The sequence below is a fragment of the Trichechus manatus genome, unplaced genomic scaffold (genome assembly GCF_000243295.1).
Source record: "Trichechus manatus latirostris isolate Lorelei unplaced genomic scaffold, TriManLat1.0 scaffold00103, whole genome shotgun sequence".
Lineage (NCBI taxonomy): Eukaryota > Metazoa > Chordata > Mammalia > Sirenia > Trichechidae > Trichechus > Trichechus manatus.
The window spans coordinates 563,073-583,116 of record NW_004444039.1 but is presented as its reverse complement, the minus strand read 5'-3'; the positions used below and the strand labels follow the sequence as shown (position 1 = coordinate 583,116).

Here is a 20,044-nt window from a genome sequence, read left to right as displayed (position 1 = left end):
AAAAAAAAAAAAAAAGAACAAGAGAAACCCCCCAAAAAACAGAAAAAAAACCCACAAAAAAGAAATGCGCTCAGGGATCCCTCTGCAGTCTGTACAAGCTGAGGGGGTAGGTCCCAAGCCATGCAGCACTGCCCGGCCAGAACAGGCTCCCAACTCGAGAAAAGGAAAAGAAACCAAAGAAACTATTCAAAACAAACAAACAAACAAAAATCCCCCAGGATCCCACCAGCATGGCAGCATGGACCAGGAAGCAGATCCACACTCGAGCGGAGCTCCACAGCCCCTCAGGAAGAAGCAAAGATGGCGCATGGAGCCAGGTATTTGAGTGAAAGGAGGGGAAGGTGGTGAGAGGTAAGGAAGAAATCAAAAGAAGTAGAAAAAAGCAACACCAGCAGCCAACAAATGGCACTCAGGGAGTCTGCCAGTGCGGGCGGGTGGAATCCAAGCACCTGGTGCTTCCTGGCCAAGAGACTGTGGCCACGGGAAGCAGAGGAGGCCAAGTGGGGGTGAAGAAGGGTGGAGGGTGGGAAAGCATATATCGCTGTTTACTGGTTGTTCTGTCTCCTGCTGGAAGCTCCGTGAAGCTGCTCTCTCGTACCCCCTGTTCGCTGGTCTCTGATAGGAGTCCAAGATGGTGGATCTGAGCTACGCTAGCTGATAGGGGACCTCTGCATGTACGTCTCCTCACTTTCTCTTCTCTGTCAGTTTCTTATTCCATTTGGGGCTTGGCTGAGTTCTTTATCTCTTCATTTGATGTTTAGGGTTTCAGGACTGCTGTTTTCTCTGTTTGGCTTAGTTTTTCGGATCTTTGCTGTGGAGACGGCATGGTGCTTCTGCCTAGAGTGCCATGTTGCCAGAAGTAAATCTTTTTATTTTTTGAATCTCTATTGGGTCTATTTTTTTTTTCCTGCCTTGACTCTCTTTCCTCTTAGTTTGCCAGCAGTCTATTCATCTTATTGTCTTTCCAAAGAACCAGTTTTTCTGTTTGGTTAGTCTTTCATAAGCTCCATTTACGAAACTTAACAGTATTTCTTTATATCAATAAAACTAGACAATGTAACCAAAAAAGACACTATGTACAACATCATAATACAATCAGTGTTTACAAAGTAACATAACCAAAAATATATAAACCTTCTACTGGGAAAAAATGTCTAACTCTAATAAAAGACATGGAAGAGGATCTGAATAGATAGAGATATATGACATATTCTTGGACTGGATAATTTAATGTGTCAATTCTTCCCAAATTAGTCTCTACATTCAATGGAATGCTAACCAAAATCATAGTCTTTTTGAGAGACTCAATAGACATACTCTAAAATTCATATGAAAGAACAAAGGTCCATAAGTAGTTAAGTCAACTTTGAAAGAGAAAAGAAAAGAGAGAGATCTGGCCTGACTAAATATTAAGACACACTACAAAAAAACACAGGGATAAAAAACACGATCCTTTTGTAGCAAGAACAGATAAAAGACCAACGAATCCAAATAGACTGCAGCGACAGATCCGTGTACACTGAGAACTTAATACACTAGAAAGGTGGCACAAATCAAGGAGGATCTGATGGATTTTTAGTGGATGGTGTGGTAAAAAGTGACAGTATATGAGAGGGAAAAAAATCACCTGGAATCATTTATACCAAATGCAGACTCTAGACCAGGGGGTAAATTACAGCCTGAAGGCCAGATGCCTGTTTTTGCAAATAAAGTTTTATTGGAACAAGCCATGTCCATTCATTTATGCATGTTGTTTCTGCCTTATTACGGCAGAGCTGAATAGTTGCGACAGAGACCATCTGGCCTGTAAAGACTAAAATATTTACTATCCGGCCAATTAAGAAAAAAGTTTGCTGACTCCTGCTCTAGATGAATTAAAGACCTAAATATAAATGGTAAAACTATAAAGTTAACAGAGGAAAATATATCAAAACATCTTTTGACCTTAGTGTGGGGAAGAACTCCTTAAACAAAACCCTAAATCATAAACCATAAACAAAAAACTCATCAATCTAATCACATCAAAGTTAAGCATTTCTGCTCAATAAATGAAATTATGGATGAAGGTAACTGATAAGATAAAAGACAGAGAATTTACTGCAGAGTCCAAAACCAACAAGAGACCAATATCTCTAATACATAAGAAACACCAAAAGAAAAATAAGCATAGAATGTGAACAAACAATATGCAGGAAAATACCCAATGCCATCAAGTTGATTCCAACGCGTAAGCGTAGGAAGAGATGCTCAGAGTTAGTAGCAAATACAGAAATGCAAATTAAACTAACGTCAAGATGTAACTTTACACCTTTAGACTGGCTAAAATTAGACAGCTATATAGTGTCAAGTGATGGTGGGGATACTGGAACATAAAATCTCACTCACACACCAACTGCAGACAGGAAATATTTTCATGTCTCATTCTTAAGAAGGAATAACAAGCAAGGGTCACAAAACCTCCAACATGAAAGAGAGGGATACCAACAAAAATATAAGAGGGAAAAAACGTGTCAGGGGAAAAGAGATGATGCTTGGAGTAGATGAGAACTTACGAGAAAAAAAAAAACTTTAATAACTGATATTCTCAGAGATAAGGTATTATATCCACCAAAAAGAAAGCTAGATTGAATGAAAAAAAAAAAATCAGAGGACAAGAAAAGATTTTTAGAAATAAAAAATATTATATCTAAAACTAAAAACTCAAAGGAAAGTAAAAAATATAAAGCCAAGGATTTATCATAGAATAGTGGAACGAAACAGGAGAAAAGATCAGAGTCTTACATGATAACGATCATTTCAGAAAGACCAACATCTGAATAATAGGTTTTACATTAAAAAAGAAAACAAAAACAACAATATCAACCAAGTGAAAGGGTGAATTAAAAATAATACAAGTTGTTTTTAAGCATCCATAGAACATGTTATATACTGGGTCCTAAAAGCAAATTTCAACAAATGTCAAAGTAATGGAATCTTACAGATTACTTTCTTTGACTAGTGGAGTCCTGGTGGTGCAGTGGTTAAGAGCTCGGCTGCTAACCAAAATGTCGGCAGTTCGAATACACCAGCCACTCCCTGGAAACCCTATGGGGCAGTTCTACTCTGTCCTATAAGGTCGCTATGAGTCAGACTCAGCTTGACAGCAACGGGTTTGGGTTTTTTGGTTTTAGTAGGCACTTAGGATAGAAATAAGAAAAAAGATACCTAGGAAAAACCTATGCATTTGGAAATTTAAAAAACACATTTCTAAAAACTCATGGGTCAATGTAAATTAAAACTATTTTAGAACTGGATAGTGAAAATACTATATATTAAAACTTGTGGAATGCAGCTAAAGTAGTACTTAGGAAAATTTAGGGCCTTAAATTGTTATACTAAAAAAGAAGAAATAAGAACGTAATAGTTTATCCAAAAAAAAAAAAAAGGTGTACAAGTAAGAAAACAATCATAATATACTACTTATCTCTCTGGTGTTTATTCATACATTCACAATGATGTGTACGATAATATTTGGTGTAAGTAAAACATATAATAACTTATACTAGGAAAAGTGGAAGAAGGGAAAAGGGTGTGTTATATAAGAGTAAATCCTCGGCCACCAATAACAGGACATATATATGTATATACACATATATATAATGTCTACAACTGATAACCCAAGAAATATTAGTATAGATATACTATTTAGAAACATGATGATAAATATCAAAAGAAATAGCTAGAAGTACTTACAGTGGTTGCTTCTAGCAAGCATGAGTAGGCTGGGAGGAGGGATATGGTAAGAAAGTGCTACTTTTCACTATAAGCTTTCCTGTAATGCTTTAAAATTACATACATGTATCACTGTAGGGTAAGAACACATTTTAAAAAACGGACAGAACTGCTCACAGCCAAGAGGAGCCTAAGGGGACATGATGACCAAATGTAGTACTGTGTCTTGGATGGGATACTGGAACAGACAAAGGACACTGGGTAAAAACTAAGGAAATCTGAATAAAGAATAGACTTTAGGTAATTTAAAAAAAAATTTAAAAAAATTAAAGAGTCCTGGTGGTACAGTGGTTAAAGCACTCAGCTATTAACCAAAAAGTCAGTGGTTCGAACCCACCAGCAGCTCTGTAGGAGAACTAACGTGGCAGTCTGCTTCCATAAAGATTTATAGCCTTAGAAACCCTACGGGGCAGTTTTACTCTGTCCTATAGGGTTGCCATAGGGTTACTACAGGTTGAAATAGACTCGATGGCAGAGGGTCACAAGGAAAATTTTCCCATTGAAGTGCTTTTCCCTCTGCCAGCCCTGCTCAAAATCCAGCTGCTTTCCATGGCCTGCAGGATTCTGGTTGGTTTTCCATGACCCTTTAGAACCTGGCTCCTTTCTATCTTTCCAGCTGAATCTCTGATTATCCACTACACATATCCTGTGCTTCAGCTAAATCCGAGTACTCATTTAAAACCCTACCTTTGGCACAGTGGATGAGGTACCACAGGACAGAGTTACAGGTTTAAAGCAGCAGCAGCCAACAACAAAGACCTAACAAGTACAACACAGAAAGAACAAATAGGAAATGAAGAAAGGATGAGACAATAGACCACTCACTATTCTCACCACTATTCTGTCATTGTCTTATTAGTACCATAAGACAAAACCATACCCAGAGGCGTGAGAGCAGGGCTTTCCTCTCAAAGCAAGGTAGGTCAGTTGCCCTGGGAAAAGCTGATCCTGTGATGGAAAAGAAGGGAGGCCTCTGAACTGCAGAAGTAAAGGGTGTCCTCTTATCTTTGGAGCTAAGAACCCACTGGATAGGAAGAAATCTTTATTGGAAAATCCCAAAACAGAGCCAGCAGCAGGAGTGAGCTGACCCCGATATATGGAAGTAGGCCAGAAGTGAACAGCAATCTAAGCCTTTATCATTCACCAGCAATGACAGAACCAACAGCAGCACGGAGAAGCAGCCGGTTGGGGCGCGACCATATGAAAGCAGCAGCTGTGGCACCCTCCAGTCTCAACGGGATGAATCTTAGTGCTGGTTCAACTAGAAGCAGAAACGAGCAGAATTATCCCTTTGAACCTAAGGCTGGAGACGGGGCCTAAGTGTAGTGTCAAGAGGAGAAGGCCAGAGGGAATGAACTTGTGGGACTCAGAGGTAAAAATGCTCATGAGGCAGAATAGCAGAAAACTTGCAAATAACTAGAGGATACTCTAAAGTGGTTAATTTCTATTAGGCAAGGGGAGAAGCGTGCCATTATAATTTGTGTATAGAGTTAAATGCAATTTTATTCTGTAGTCACAGACAAGATAACATCCAGGACCTAAAGGCTATATTTTTACTTTTTAAAACAATTAGCACTGTCATATTTTTGTGCCTATCTTTCTCCTTTATTAGTGACCACTTTTACAACAAACTACAATCACTTATAATTACACTTTACAAGACAAATTTTCCCACTGAATTGCTTTGCCCCTTGCCAATTTTTATGATTTTTAAAATTTCCAACAAAACCTTACATAACGAGTCTTCACGTAGTAGAAGTATAAAAATCGTACATACAAATAAAAGCTCATAGCTGCAAGGGCTGACAAACCCACGACTGGCAGGTAAGCTGCTAGCTCAAGTCCCAAGAACTGGAAGTCAGACGATGACAAGCCAGCTGCAGGATCCAGAGCACAGCAAATGCCAGCGAGCTTTGCCAGAATGTCCATACATATTGGATGTAGGCCACAACCCTAAGGAAACTCCCTTTCAAGTGACTGGCTGCTCATAGCAGATCTCATCATGGAAGTGATTACATTATATCAGATCTCATCATGGAAGTGATTACATCATTACATAACCGCCAAACTACATCAGAACTGCTAAACCACTGAGAATCATGGCCCAGCCAAGTTGACATACAACCTTAAACATCACACATGGTCAAGGGATAAATGAACTAATCTTTACCTTTGAGGTGAAGTGTGTATAATGCTGAAAAATATTCTACATGAAAGATTACACTAATGTTACATTTACAATAAGGATAAGGTTACCAAAACCATACGTACATACAAAATTGTATCCTTAAACAAGACAAAATCAACTTACTAGTAATCATCGCTCCAGTTACAGAAGCCAGAAATCCGATGCTGATGGCAATGACAGAGATTACTCGTCCCTGCCTATGCCTCTGAAGCATCACAAACATCAACACTCCTGCAGCACCATGGACAAACAGAGAGGAGAAGAGAGCCCAGAGAAAGATCCAGTACCACATCTCTGAAAGGAAAAGGGAAAGTGTTAATAATGCTGTTGAAATACATCTCAGATTATTCAGTTCGGCAAATATTGTGGGGAAGATTAAATGAGACAGTGAATATAAAAATGCTTAGCACGGTACCTGACATGTAACCCAAAAGCCAAACCCATTGCTGTCGGGTCGATTCTGACTCATAGCGACCCTACAGGACAGAGCAGAACTGCCCCATAGGGCTTCTGAGATGGATTCAAACTGCCGACCTTTTGGTTACCAGCTGAGCTCTTAACCACTGTGCCACCAGGGCTCCGAACTACTGCCCTCCCCGCAAAAATACCTAATACAAATCATCTCAGAAATCAGTTAACGCGTTATCTTCTATGATTTTAAGAATGTCAGACAATTCTCTTCCTGGACCTCAATGATTTACACAAAAGAATCAGTCTGTTCTTTTGTTTTTTTTCTTTGCCTCTGGTCATTTTAGTAGTCCTCACCTAGAAATTTTCAATCAACTGTTCATTGAAACTTTAATCTATAGACAGTTGATGAGCACACCTTTCACTCTTTCTCTAGCATTGTTCTCTTTCCTTCTGGACACCCCGTTGCCTCCCAATCCATCTACATCATTCCCAGAGACACTGCCTTGCCCTTGTATTGACTGCAACTCCCTGGCCATACTTGTGGTGCGGTACAACAGGGCAGGCAACTGATCAAGCTAGTCCAGTGGTTCCCTTCCCCTGGGAATTTTGGAGTTGGCAGCAACTGAGTCTCCTCAGTCTTTAGGTAGCTAAAGCTGAAAAGCTCAGGATTTGTGTGCCACTTCATCATTAAATGATAAAAACCATGATACAGGAAGAAGGAAAAAGTGATCCATTAGACAAAGATAAGAGATGACTGTGTCCCTGATTCCAGTCACGTCTAAGGTTCTGCTGTATTACTATCTTTGGATTCAATACAAAATCCCAATTTCCTTGTGTGATGTAATGAGTTCCTTTTTGTGGTCTTTTACCTTGGTTATTTGGAAAAACGGCTTGGGAGATTTTTCCCCTAAGCCCTGAGGAGTTGTTACCTTTGCCCTAGTTGTTTGGAGAAGCAATTTGGGGGACCTTCCAGGTTGCTTTCTACCCCAGAGGGTTGTTACTTTTGCCCAAAGGAGGAGCAAGTCTCTACCTCTAGAACAGGTTACTTTTGTATAAGACTTGAGTTGACTGACATCTCATGGGTAACTGAGGATTGGGTAAGCTCTGGTCTGGTGAGAACTCATGCCTTATAACTGATGAGGACTGTGATATATTAATGGCTGAAATGCAGAGGTCTCCTGGTTGACAGGAGCCAGGAAGGGAGCATGTCCTTTGGGACACAGAGGCCTGACCCAGGCCTGGTAAAAAAAGCTGCAGCTGAGAAAGCTGCCAGCTAAGAGTTGGGCTGGTTAGCTGAGAAAGCTGCAGCTTAGAGATGCCAGCTAAGGCCTGGGCTGGCAGAGAAGCAGAGCCATGAGGGAGCAGAGCAGTCCTGAAGCTGCTACACTGGCTATGAGCTAGGCCAGTTAGCAGTGGAGAGGCTGATGGTGAGGAGGCCTAATAGCAGAGAGATCTGACAGCAGACAGCAGCCGACAGAGCTTAGCAGGTGCTACACCGTCTATGAGCTGGGCCAGGTGGCAGTGAAGAGGCCAAAGGCGGGAAGGCCTAAGGCAGAGACACCTGACAGCAGAAAGCAACTGAGAGAGTTGTCCTGGTTGAAAGCTGTCCTGCACTGAACAAGGGAGGGATGTGCTCTCCACTTTGGGGGAACCTTCTAGACCTCGCCTGTGTGCTTCTTGATGCTGATCCCAAATTGTTCATATTACTTCCAGGTTGATCCTGATCCAGGGTAGTAGCCAGTTACCTCCCCTAATAAACAACATAACTGTGAGTATGGTCTGTGATTTCTACGTGGCCTACAACGAATTATCAAACACTGCAAAGAAGTAGAGAGTGCCATGGGAGTAGCAGCTGGTGTCAGAAATAACGGAGACTTGGGAAGGCAGAGATATTCCTGACCTCTGCCTGACAGGAACCAGCTTTGTGGTGATTTTTAGCCCTCATGAATTTAGACAATTCCTTATCTACAACACACCTTGTTAATAAAATTCTTCTTTGTATTTAAACTAATTCAGGTAGGGTTTATGTTACTTATACCTGAGAGAGTTGACTCCAAAAAGTTGTTTAAGTGCCACCTTCAAAATGACCCTTCTATGCAAACATTCTATAATGCAAAGAATCTCATCTGCTATCTGTACTCAGTATTTACTCTCTAAAAACCCGTTGTCCTCAAGTCGATTCCGACTGACAGCAACCCTATAGGACAGAGTAGAACTGCCCCATAGAGTTTCCAAAGAGCAGCTGATGGATTCCAACTGCCAACCTTTTGTTTAGAAACTGTAGCTCTTAACCACTGCGCCACCTCTAGCACGTGCAAAATAAAAGTCAATTAACTAGTCATAAAATAAAAAGAACAAAAATGTATGAATTAAAATGTGTTTATCCAACGACTATTACAGCAAGGTAATACATTTAAAATATATTTAAGTCGAGATCAGAAATGATTAAATATTTAAAAACAAAACAAAAAAACTCTCTTAAAAAAGGGAAGGAAGGTGCGATGATAAAAGGGCAACCTGATGAGGGATCCTCGCGGTGATGGACTATGGTGGTGGATACATACAGAAGTGATAAAACTGCATACAACTAAATACACACACATACACACACACAGAAATGAATACAAGTAATACTGGTGAAATCTGAATAAGGTTGGTAAATTGTATCATTTGTCAATATCCTGGTTATGATATTATCCTATAGTTTTGTAAGATGTTACCATTATGGTAAACAAAGTAAAAGGTACACAAGAGCCCTCTGTATTATTTCTTAACAACTGCATGTAAAGCTATGATTATCTCAAAGTTAAAAGTTAATTAAAAAAACATATGAGGGATATAATAGATTAAAAAAGAAACAGCTTCACTCTGCCAAATTCTAAAGAATTAACACATAAATGGACTTAGATAATTTTAAAACATTTCAAAACAGACACATCTAGTATATTTTATAACGTATATTAAAGTCAATGCAGACTTTTCAAAGGCAAAAAAAGGTAGATGCTGGTGATTAAGGAAAAACAAACAATGCCTGCCTTTTAGAAGTTTTTCTCTTCCAGTTTCCAGGAAAACTGCTTTCATACTGTCACTCTCAAACAAATGGCTTCAATTTATAATAAATGCATTTAAGATAAAAATAAAGCTTAACTTGCTCAGAAGATATTTGTATTTTAAAAGATGTAACTGTCCAATGTGAACTTAGTAAAGTGAGCCTGTAAGGGGGTAGGAGTTCTGATGGCACAGTGGTTAAGAGCTATGGCTGCTAACCAAAAGGTCAGCAGGTTGAATCCACCAATCGTTCCTTGGAAACCCTATGGGGCAGTTCCACTCTGTCCTCTAGGGTCGCTATGAGTCAGAATCATGACAACACCAACGTGTTACAGAGGGTTAAGGAGCCCTGGTGGCACAGTGATTAAGTGCTAAGCTGCTAACTGAAAGGTCAGCAGTTCGAATCCACTCAGCCACTCCACAGGAGAAAGATGTGGCAGTTGGCTTCTGTAAAGGTTTACAACCTTGGAAAACCTATGGGGCAGCTCTACTCTGTCACATGCGATCGCTATGAGTTGGAGTCAACTCGACTGCAACAGGTTTGGTTTTTGTTTTTTTTTTTAAATAAGGGGATAATATCATAAGGAGCCCCGATGGCACAAACAGTTTGTGCTTGACTACTAACCAGAAGGTTGTCAATTCAAATCCACCCAGCAGCACCACAAAAGAAAGATCTGTACAGCCATTGAAAACCCTATGGAGAGCAGTTCTGCTCTGAAATGTGGGGTCACCATGAGTGGGAATCAGCTGGACAGCAGTGAGGTTTTTTTTTTTTTAATATTAATAATGGGGTGATATTTTCAACCAAGGGAACTATTTTTATCTCTGACTCTGATACAAGGAAAGGCTTTGTAAGAAATACATATTCTTCAATAAGAGAAGTCAACAATTGGGCTTGTATATCAACTTTACTTCTAAAAGCTTATCAGAACTACCCCCACAAAAGTACATTTTTTTGTTGCCCTTGTAATGTAAGTACAGTGAAGAATTTCTTGACTATATTTAACACTATGAACAAGAGATTATTTAACATTCTAAGAAGCGGTGTTGTTTGCTTACTGAATATATACTTATTGACCTCAATAATAAATTCGGCTAATAATAAGGAAAGGCATATTTTAATGTTTTATAAAGCTCCAAGGTATCAAAGAATCATACAATTAAGACAGTCTCTCAAATGGCCCTCTAATAACCAGTCCATATTTTTAGGATTTTCAAAGGGGCAAGGACAGTCCTGGATTATCTCTTAAGTAGACTGATGATGAACAAACTACCTAAAACTCAAATTTGCTTTTATGCTTCTTTCTTTAAAAAACAAACAAACAAAACCTATTTTCATGGGGAAAAAAATTGACCTCTGCTAAGAACATTTACAATTACTTTCGGTTTTCAATCACCTGACAGGTCAATCTATCTATCAGGGAACAGGGCCTTTGAAGGTCTTGATCCACTCTGGACAAGGGCGTTTGTCTACACATCACTCACTACTGGCAAATGAATTAAACCTACTGGACTAGTTCAGGTGAAAAGAACCACAGAATCCTAAAAGCAGAACAGGAACAGAGGAAGCAGGAGTTACTAAGACAGGTATGTAATATCCCAGCTTTTCTTTCTTACACTGTCGAGGCAGTACAGCTAAAGAGAACACCCTGAAGGTCCACAGTTTTCCCTTTCCACCCACACCCGACCTAATCCAACCGTCTAGCAATTGGGTAACAGTAAAGGGAAGAAGCCAGAGAGAGCCTTTGCTGGTACCAAACAAAATACAAAACAAGTAACAAAAATTTACAAAACACAAAACAACGAAAACTTTGAAGCTTCCCATGCATACAATCACCTCAATTCACTAGAAGAGGACTGACCCTTCTTCCTTGGCTTGTCTCATGACGCCCTTTCATTACTTTCTGGCTACAACGGCAGAGATTAGTAGTTGTAAGAGCCCATAATGGTCCGCAAAGCCGAATTTACTGTATGTTGACTATGAGAAGGGCAGCCGGTAGACGGCAGATGAGAGGAGCTAAGCCGCCATCCCTCCCGACCTCCACCCCGCCCCAGTGCCATTGCACTGACCCAGTTACGTCGGCATCAGCACAAAAGCTATCCACCAATCCTAACGGACCACGCCCCTGAACATCCCCGAAGAAGAGGCCACCCCTACTCTGTTTCCTCCTCATATATAAACTCCTGTGTCTGTCGAGCCAGAAGCCATCTTGGCGATACAGGTCCCAGCGTGCTCCTTTGCTTGGTCGACCAAATAAAGTCTTCTTTCACTTTCACCTGACTCCTGTCTCAGTGTCGCGCGGAGAGAGACCTGGAGATCTGGTAACATATTTTGGCGAGCCAGCCAGGAGTCCACCGCTGGTGATCGGGGCACGCTGGTCCCGACCCAACGACGACCTCAGCAACCGACAGTGGAACCGCTTGTTCCATCTGGGCCCCTCTTTGGACTCTGGGTGGACGCACTCTGAACCCAACGGCAACCCCAGAAAGCGAGGGAAGAAATGCGCAATTATCAGGTAAGCACTATTTCTGTTGAATTCGAATCCTGGCAGGCCCGTAAGGTGGTCCGTGGAGGAGAGGACTAAACCACTGCCATTTGGAGGGCGCCCCTCTGGGTTGAGGGGACGTCCTTCTGGAGGGCTCCCCTCTGGGTTGAGGGGACATCCTTCTGGAGGGCGCCCCTCTGGGTTGAGGGGATGGCCTTCTGGAGGGCGCGCCTGCTGGTTGAGTGGACGTCCTTCTGGTGGGCGCTCCTCCGGGTTGCGCGGACGTCCTTCTGAGTGCATCTGGAACTTGTGTTCGTTGTCTGTCTTCGTGCAAGTGTGTAGGAGTAAGAACATGGGTAATACTAAAAGCATTCCAGAGTGTTCACCCTTAGGGTGTATTTTAAAGAATTGGGATAAATTCGGCTATGATCCTATGAAAAAGAAGAAATTAATTTTCTTATCTAATATTGCTTGGCCCCAGTATTGTGTAGGGGACCAAGAAAGATGGTCTGTGAACAAATCACTGAACCACAACACCATCCTTCAGCTAGATTTATATCACACAAGAAATGGTAAGTGGGATGAAAAACATTATGTGGAAGCCTTCATGTCATTGTATGATGATTAGAGAACTCAGAAGTCCTGTAAAATCTGTGTACAAAAGGAAAAGAAAAAGCCCACCACACCACCACCAGTGCTAGCAGCAGATGACCCTTTTGACCCCCTGGAGCTGCCATGGCCTCCTGCACCTTATCCTCCTTTTCTCGCTCCTGGCCCAGCTGCTGCGGCATCCCCCAGCACTGCATATGGCTCTCCTCCCGGACCTGCGCCAGGCAGGGGAGGGAAAAGCAGGCTGGTGGGAAGGGACGGGGAATGCACTCCTTCCCCCCTTCTCAGCGACCATCCTCTCCCGGAGCCTGGGGTGGGGCGTAGAGCCAAACGGGAAAGCAGGGCTGTCCAAATGCCCTGGGGATCTTCCCTTGTTGCCACCACATATGGTGGGGGAACACCCTATCAAACGACAAATATGGCCCAGGGAGCCGTGGAGCCAGGACAGAGCCAACAGGAAGGGGCAACCTCCAGCCAATGTCCCCTCCACCAAACCTCAGCGGCAGATAGGGGCCTGGTTCAGGTTCATGTTCCCTATAGTACAGCGGACCTGATTAGCTGGAAGAATTACAACCCAGGATATCACGAGGACCCGATAAAAACATATGAACTGTTTACTGCCATCTTTAACTCTTTTCATCTCAGATGGGCAGACTGTCAATCTCTCTTAAGCACCCTCCTCTCCCCCGAGGAGAGGCGGATGGTCCTAGACAAGGCCTGAGAGGAAGCCCAGAGATGACATGATGCTCAGCTGACCAGAGATGTAGTTGATGACATCTTCCCCCTTTGAGACCTCTGCTGGAATCACAATTGCATGGCAGAGTACGGTATGCTCACCCATTATCAAGACTGTCTCTTAGTGAGTCTTAAAAATGGAGTACCTAAGCTCTTAAATTGGAATGAAAATAAGGTGTATGAGATTAAACAGCATAAAGATGAGGATCCTTCAACTTTCCTCAAAAGGATCTATAGAGCCTTTAGACAATACACTGATCAGGATTCGGAGGACTCAGCAAACGTTCAGATGGTCAGTAGTATTTTTATAGGACAATGTGCCCTGGACATTGGGAAAAAACTTCATAAGCAGATGGGGCAGTAATTATGAGTATCGAATACCTGGTCGAGATGGCATTCAAGGCCTATAACAACAGGGAAGACAACCACAGAAAGTGCCAGGTTGCCTAATAGCAACAGCAGTACAGGTTAGGCCCACCAAAAGGAGAAGACCCACGGGCCCTATTGGGGCCCAACCCCAGCCGCCAATGAAAAGGAACCAGTGTGCATACTGTAAGGAAAAGAGCCATTGGAAAAGAAAATGTCCCAAGAAGAAGGGCAAGCAACAAGTAACTCAAATGCCAGCCCTCGTACTGGAGGAAGAGTCTGACTAGGGCAGACTGGGGGAAGGACCCCCACCCGAACCTCTGGTTATAATGAATGTGGGGGGAAAATCTACTCAGTTTTCAGTTGATACTGGAGTTACACACACACTTGGTCCTCACCAAACCAGTTGGACCTCTGTCCAGACATAAGACCCCAGTAGTTGGGGTAGCAGGTAAGGAGGACCCTCACCCATTTCTTCAGCCCCTTACCTGCTCCCTCCCCGGCAAAGTGAGAACTCTGATTCATTCTTTCCTGTATATGCCTGATTGCCCTGTCCCACTGTTGGGCCGACATTTATTATATAAATTACAGGCTGAAATACACTTCAGCCAGGGACAGATGCATGTTCAAGTTCCAGCATAACAAGGGTGGAAAGCACATTTGTTGTTGTGTTCCGCTCCGCAAAATCAGGGACAAAAAACAATCCGTTTCCTTGCCAAGCCAAGGTGGCAAAGATTAACCCAGTAGTGTGGGCCACTCAAAGACCAGGCAGGGCACACAGTGCAATCCCAGTAAAGGTTGAGCTACTGCCAGGAATAACCCTGCCTAGGTTAAAACCATACTTAATAGGACAAGAGGCTCAGATGGAGGTATGGCCTTTAATACAGAGATACTTAGAATTTGGACTGCTAAGGCCCTGCATATCTGCCTTTAACACTCCCATCCTGCCTGTGAAGAAGAAAGACAGCTCCTATCAATTCTTCCAAGATCTGCGCACCATCGACCAGGTAATGGTAACAGCACACTCCACCATGGCTAATCCTTACACCGTGCTCTTGACACTATTACCTGCTTGGAAATTTTTCTTGGTCTTAGATTTAAAGGATGCTTTCTTCTGTGTACCCTTGGATTCCAGTAACCAAGAGATTTTTGCCTTTGAATGGGAAGACCTATATACTAGACAAAAACAATATTGCTGGCAGGTTCTGCCTCACGGCTTTAAAAACAGTCCCACTCTGTTTGGAACCACCCTGGCCTGAGAGCTCCAAAGGCTGACACTGACCAATGGTACTCAGTTGCAGTATGTGGATGACTTATTGATTGCCAGCTCTGACGAGTTCAGCTGTGCAGAGAACACTGTGATTGTGTTAAACTTTTTGGCAGAGGCTGGGTATAGGGTATCAAAAGAAAAGGCCTAAATGGTCCAGCAGAAAGTCACTTATTTGGGGTTTATTATCAGTGAAGGAAAGCAGGAGCTCCATCCAGACAGGAAACAAGATATATGTAGGCTAGTGCCCCCCAGAGAACCGGAAACAGCTCCGAGGGTTCCTGGGGATAGCAGGCTTCTGCAGGATGTGGATCCCTAATTTCGGGCTACTTACCAAGCCCCTCTATGCCCTCCTAGAAAGAAAAGAGACAGACCTGTTTCATTGGACCAAACAAGAACAAACAGCATTTGAACGGGTTAAAAACGCCCTACTAGAGGCTCCAATGTTATGACTCCCAGACTTGCACAAACCTTTTGATCTTTTTTGTGCATGAGCATGAGGGCATAGCTGCGGGATCTTCACCCAAAATCTGGGCTCCTGGAGGCAACCAGTAGCTTACTTCTCCAAGACTATGGACCCAGACACCCATGGGTGGCCAGTATGCCTTAAAGCAGTAGCAACAAATGTACAGATCCTGAAGGCAGCTGAAAAGCTAACCTTGGGCCAAACAATCTGAGTTCATGCCCCTCATTTGGTACTCACTACACTGGAACAAAGGGGGAGACATTGGCTATCCCAAAGTTGAATAACTCAATACCAGTCTTCTCTGGTTGATAATCCCAATGTGTTGGTCCAATCAGGCTGTCACTCTAAATCCAGCCACCCTTCTCCCCACTCTGCCCCTGGGAGACCCCATCCACCGTGAATGTATCCAGGCGGTGGATCTGGTCTATGCCAGCTGCCCACACCTACAAAATCAACCTCTAGCAGATGCTGACTTAGAGATCTTCACAGACAGGAGTAGCTTCGTAGAGGGTGGCCAGCGGAGGGTGGGCTATACAACCGTCACACGCACCAAGGTCTTTGAAGCAAACTCTCTCCCCAACGGAACCTCAGCCCAAAAGGCCAAGTTGGTTGCGATGATCCAGGCTTTGCGGCGGGCCAAGTCCAAGCGAGTGACCATTTACACAGAATTGAAGTATGTATTTTCAGTTTTACATGCACAGGGGGCTTTGTGGAAGCAGAGGGGGCTTTTGAATTTGGCAAGTAAAGAGATCAAACACTGCCAACAGATTTTACAACTCCTTGAGGCAGTGTTACTCCCCGCCACTCTGGCTGTTGGACACTGTGAGGGACATCGGCAGGGAGACACAGCAGTGGCCCAGGGCAACTGAAGGGCCAACTTAGAGGCCAAGCAGGCAGCAAGAACAATAACCCCCAGTAGTAGTTGCTGCCCTCTTTTCACACCCTAGCTTGCCACAAGCCACGGAAGACCCTGGTTACAATGAAAAAGACCTTTATGTGGCCAATCAGTAGCAGCTCCAGAAAAAGGGTAAGGGGTTCTGCACAAGGGATGGGAGGCTATTCATTCTATAACACAGGATCCCCGACATCCTAAAGCACCTATATGAGACCACCCACTATGGGCGGAAAGCAGTGTATGATAGGATAAAGAGACACTCTGTTGGCCAGAATTTGCAGGCTATTATCAGAGACGTTACTAGACAATGTGTCACCTGTCAGAAAAACAACCCTAAGACCTTCTCGGCCACACCAGAGGGGACCCAGTACCAAGGATGTGTTCCAGGAGAAGACTGGCTGATAGACTTCACTGAGATGCCCCAGGTTCCAGGTAATTACAGGTATCTGCTAGTGTTTATAGACATCTTTTCCAACTGAGTCGAAGCATTCCCCTGCAGGACTAAAAGGCCACAGAAGTTGCCAAAAGACTGCTTGAAGACATCATCCCCAGGTTTGGCCTCCCCCAAACCGTCAGGAGTGACAACAGAACACACTTTACTGCTCAGGTCACACAACTTGTAGCCCGACAGCTGGGGATTAACTGGCGTCTTCATAGCACGTGGAGACCTCAATCCAGTGGAAAAGTGAAGGAATGAACCAGACTATTAAAACCTATTTGGCCAAACTTTGCCAGGAGACCAAATTTACTTGGGTTGAGGCCCTTCTCTTGGCTCTGTTCAGGATTAGAATTGCACCTCGAACCAAACTTAAGCCCCTTTGCCAACATCTCTTGCTGCACTTACGTCAACACCTCAGGGGAGGTGGAAATAAATGTGAAAAAGATTTACTAAAAAGCTAAACGGCTACACAAGTTCAACCAAGGTCCAACTTCACAGGATATCTGGGATGCAGTAAAGGCTGCAATCCCGAGCTTAACATGGTTTCTTCCCCTTCTAGGACCCTTGATTGCGGTTGTCCTATTGCTTGTATTTGGGCCTTGTCTGTTTAACCTTTTAGTAAAGTTTGTGTCTTTCAAGCTCCAGAAGTTCCACCTGCAGATGATGTTACAACACGGATATTGCCCCATCTCCCCCAAACTGGTTACAGCCAGAGTTCAGTTCTACACCAGCATCCCTAGCCACCATGAAGTAGTTACAGAAGAATGTCCTCTAGCCTATGTCCCCATCTGGCCCAGGATTTGGACCTTATAGGGGATCCAAATCCTGAAAAGAAAAGGGAGGAGTGAGATGGGCAGCTGCTGGATGGTGGATGGGAAGAACTAAGCAGTCACTTTCCCCCCCTTTACGGCTCCAGTGCGACTGCGCTGACCTGATGACGTCGGCATCAGCGCAGAAGCTGTCCACCAATCCTGATGAACCACACCCCTGAACATGCACTGAAGAACAGCCCACCCCTACTCTGTTTCCTCCCCATACATAAACCCCAGTGCCTGCCGACCAAGGAGCCATCTTGGACACACAGGTACCGGCGTGCTCCTTTGCTTGGCCAACCAAATAAGGTCTTCTTCTTTCGCTTCCGCCCAGCTTGTGTCTCAGTGTTGTGCTGAGTGAGACCTGGAGATCCGGTAATAACTACGCATTTACTATATAATGAGTATGTTGAGTACTGATGCTAAAGTTTGCTGACACCTGGTCTAGATGATTTTGATATATTTCCCTGAGGGCTGGGCTGTCCCACCCCCATCCCCACTCAAAGTTGCCTGTAATCTGCATCTTAAACTAATTTTGCCTTTATTGTTGCTGTATGTTTGTTTACTTTTTGGTTGGATAAGAAGCAAGAGAGTTGTGGTTTTTCTTCCAGCCTCCAAACAATACTAGAAATAGCCTTGTTCTCAATCTGCATCTTTCATCTGCCCTGGTTGCAGAGTCACTCAAAAACTAAACCTTATGTGTTTTCTGTTTTTAATCCTTGAAAAAAGCTGTTTATAAGAAATGTATTTCTCCAGAAATCTAGGAAATATTAATTGAAAAAAACAAGTCAGTGAGAGGTACGTATTATATGATCTCATGTTTTTAAAAAGTGTATGTTTGCATATGTATAGAAAATATGTAAATAAACAGGAGACTTAACAGCTATCTTTTAGTGGTAAGATAGGCAATGGAGTGCTATTTTATATGATCTTTGCTGTTTATTTTTAACAACCAGTCTGAAATACTTTTAAAATTTTTTACTGGGAACATACTGTTTTTATAAAATAGTTCTTCATTTTACTGTTTAATGCATCAAAGGAGACGATGTTTTACTAGGTCAATGGTTCTCAACCCTAGCTGATCAAAAAATTACCTTTGCAGCAACTAACACAATCTCTGGAAGTGGGGCCTAAATAACTACACTTTTACCAAACCTCCCAAATACTCATGGTGTGCAGTAGAGATGTAAATTAAATCACTACTCTAGGCTAAAGTTATTTAAAAGGCATTTATTTTAAAAATCCCAAAGTCAAAAAAAAAAAAATGAAACCTATCTCATTAAACAAATACTAAGTATATTTTTTAATCCTCAGATACAGAGTATCTAATCCTTTTAATAATATCATTTAGGTACTAAAAACTTACTATTTTTTCAACATATTCTGGGCCTCAAACTGAAAATACCATACCAATAAAACACAACCTTTTAGGGCTGTACATAATTTTCTACCTTTGTTGAAGCAATGGTCCTATGTATGTTTAAATAATCTGTGTACAGATTAGGTTATCTCAAGCTTTTTTTTCACCCCAGCAAACCTAAGGTGTGGAACTCATTCCCACTCATTTCTAACAGCAGTGATGTCTCAATTTGGGAACATATCCCACCCAGGGGACTTATTAGACTCTCAGAGAGGTGATACATTTACAATTTGAAAAAGTCTTCTAGGTCAGCAAACGAAGGCCCATGGGCCAAGTCCAGCTCTCTATCTATTTCTGTGTGACCTGTGAGCTAAGAACGGTTTTTACATTTTTAAATGTTTGGGGGAAAAATCAAAAGCATAATATTCTGTGACACACAAAAATCACATAAAATTCAAATTTCAGTGTCCATAAATAAAGTTTTATGGGAACATAGACTTGCTCATTCTTCTTGTCTATGGGTGCTTTCTGGCTACAATGTAGAGATTAGTAGTTGTAACAGATCATAATGGCCTGCAAAGCTGAATTTACTGTATGTTGACTATGCATTTACTATAGTGATGAATGTAGTCAGTACTGACCCTATACAAAAAAAGTTGCTGACACCTGGTCTAGATGATTTTGATATATTTCCCTCAGAGCTGAGTTGTCCCACTCTGACCTCCACTGAAAATTATAGTCACAGTACTTACAAATACTATCAAGTGCTGACACTTCAGGTGTTCATAATAGTTGCAAATAAACAGGATTTAACCAAAAATAAACATATTGAAGATGGCGTAAGGATGGGGAATAGGGTATGGGGTACTCTAAGCCAAAGGTTCTAAAACCTTGGCTGTATTTTGGAGTCACTTGGGAGAGCCTAAAAGAAATAATGATGCCTTGACTTCACTGATTTAACTGGTCTAGGATGTGGCTTGGGCATCAGAATGTTTAAGTTTCCCCGGTGATTTCCATGCAGTCATGACTGAGAAACCACTGCTCTAAGACATGATGTTCAAATTATGGAATTGTTCAAACCATGGAACAGACAATACGAAACTGCAAGAAGTCTGGTTTAGCAAAAAGCCAAGGAACATGAGAGAGTGTGGAGAAATGAAGGATGCCTGGTGACGTAATGGTTAAGTGCTT

The 20,044-nt window shown here is 42.5% G+C and overlaps 1 protein-coding gene across 1 annotated transcript in view; it reads right to left on the bottom strand.

Annotated features, from left to right (window-relative positions):
* The window catches only part of TMEM170B (transmembrane protein 170B), a 54,122-nt gene that overhangs the window by 13,906 nt on the left and 20,172 nt on the right, over positions 1 to 20,044 (bottom strand). Inside the window, exon 2 of the mRNA XM_004382965.2 lies at positions 6,083 to 6,253. Within this exon, the coding sequence (XP_004383022.1) occupies positions 6,083 to 6,253 (171 nt within the window). The remainder of the gene's footprint in view (positions 1 to 6,082; positions 6,254 to 20,044) is intronic.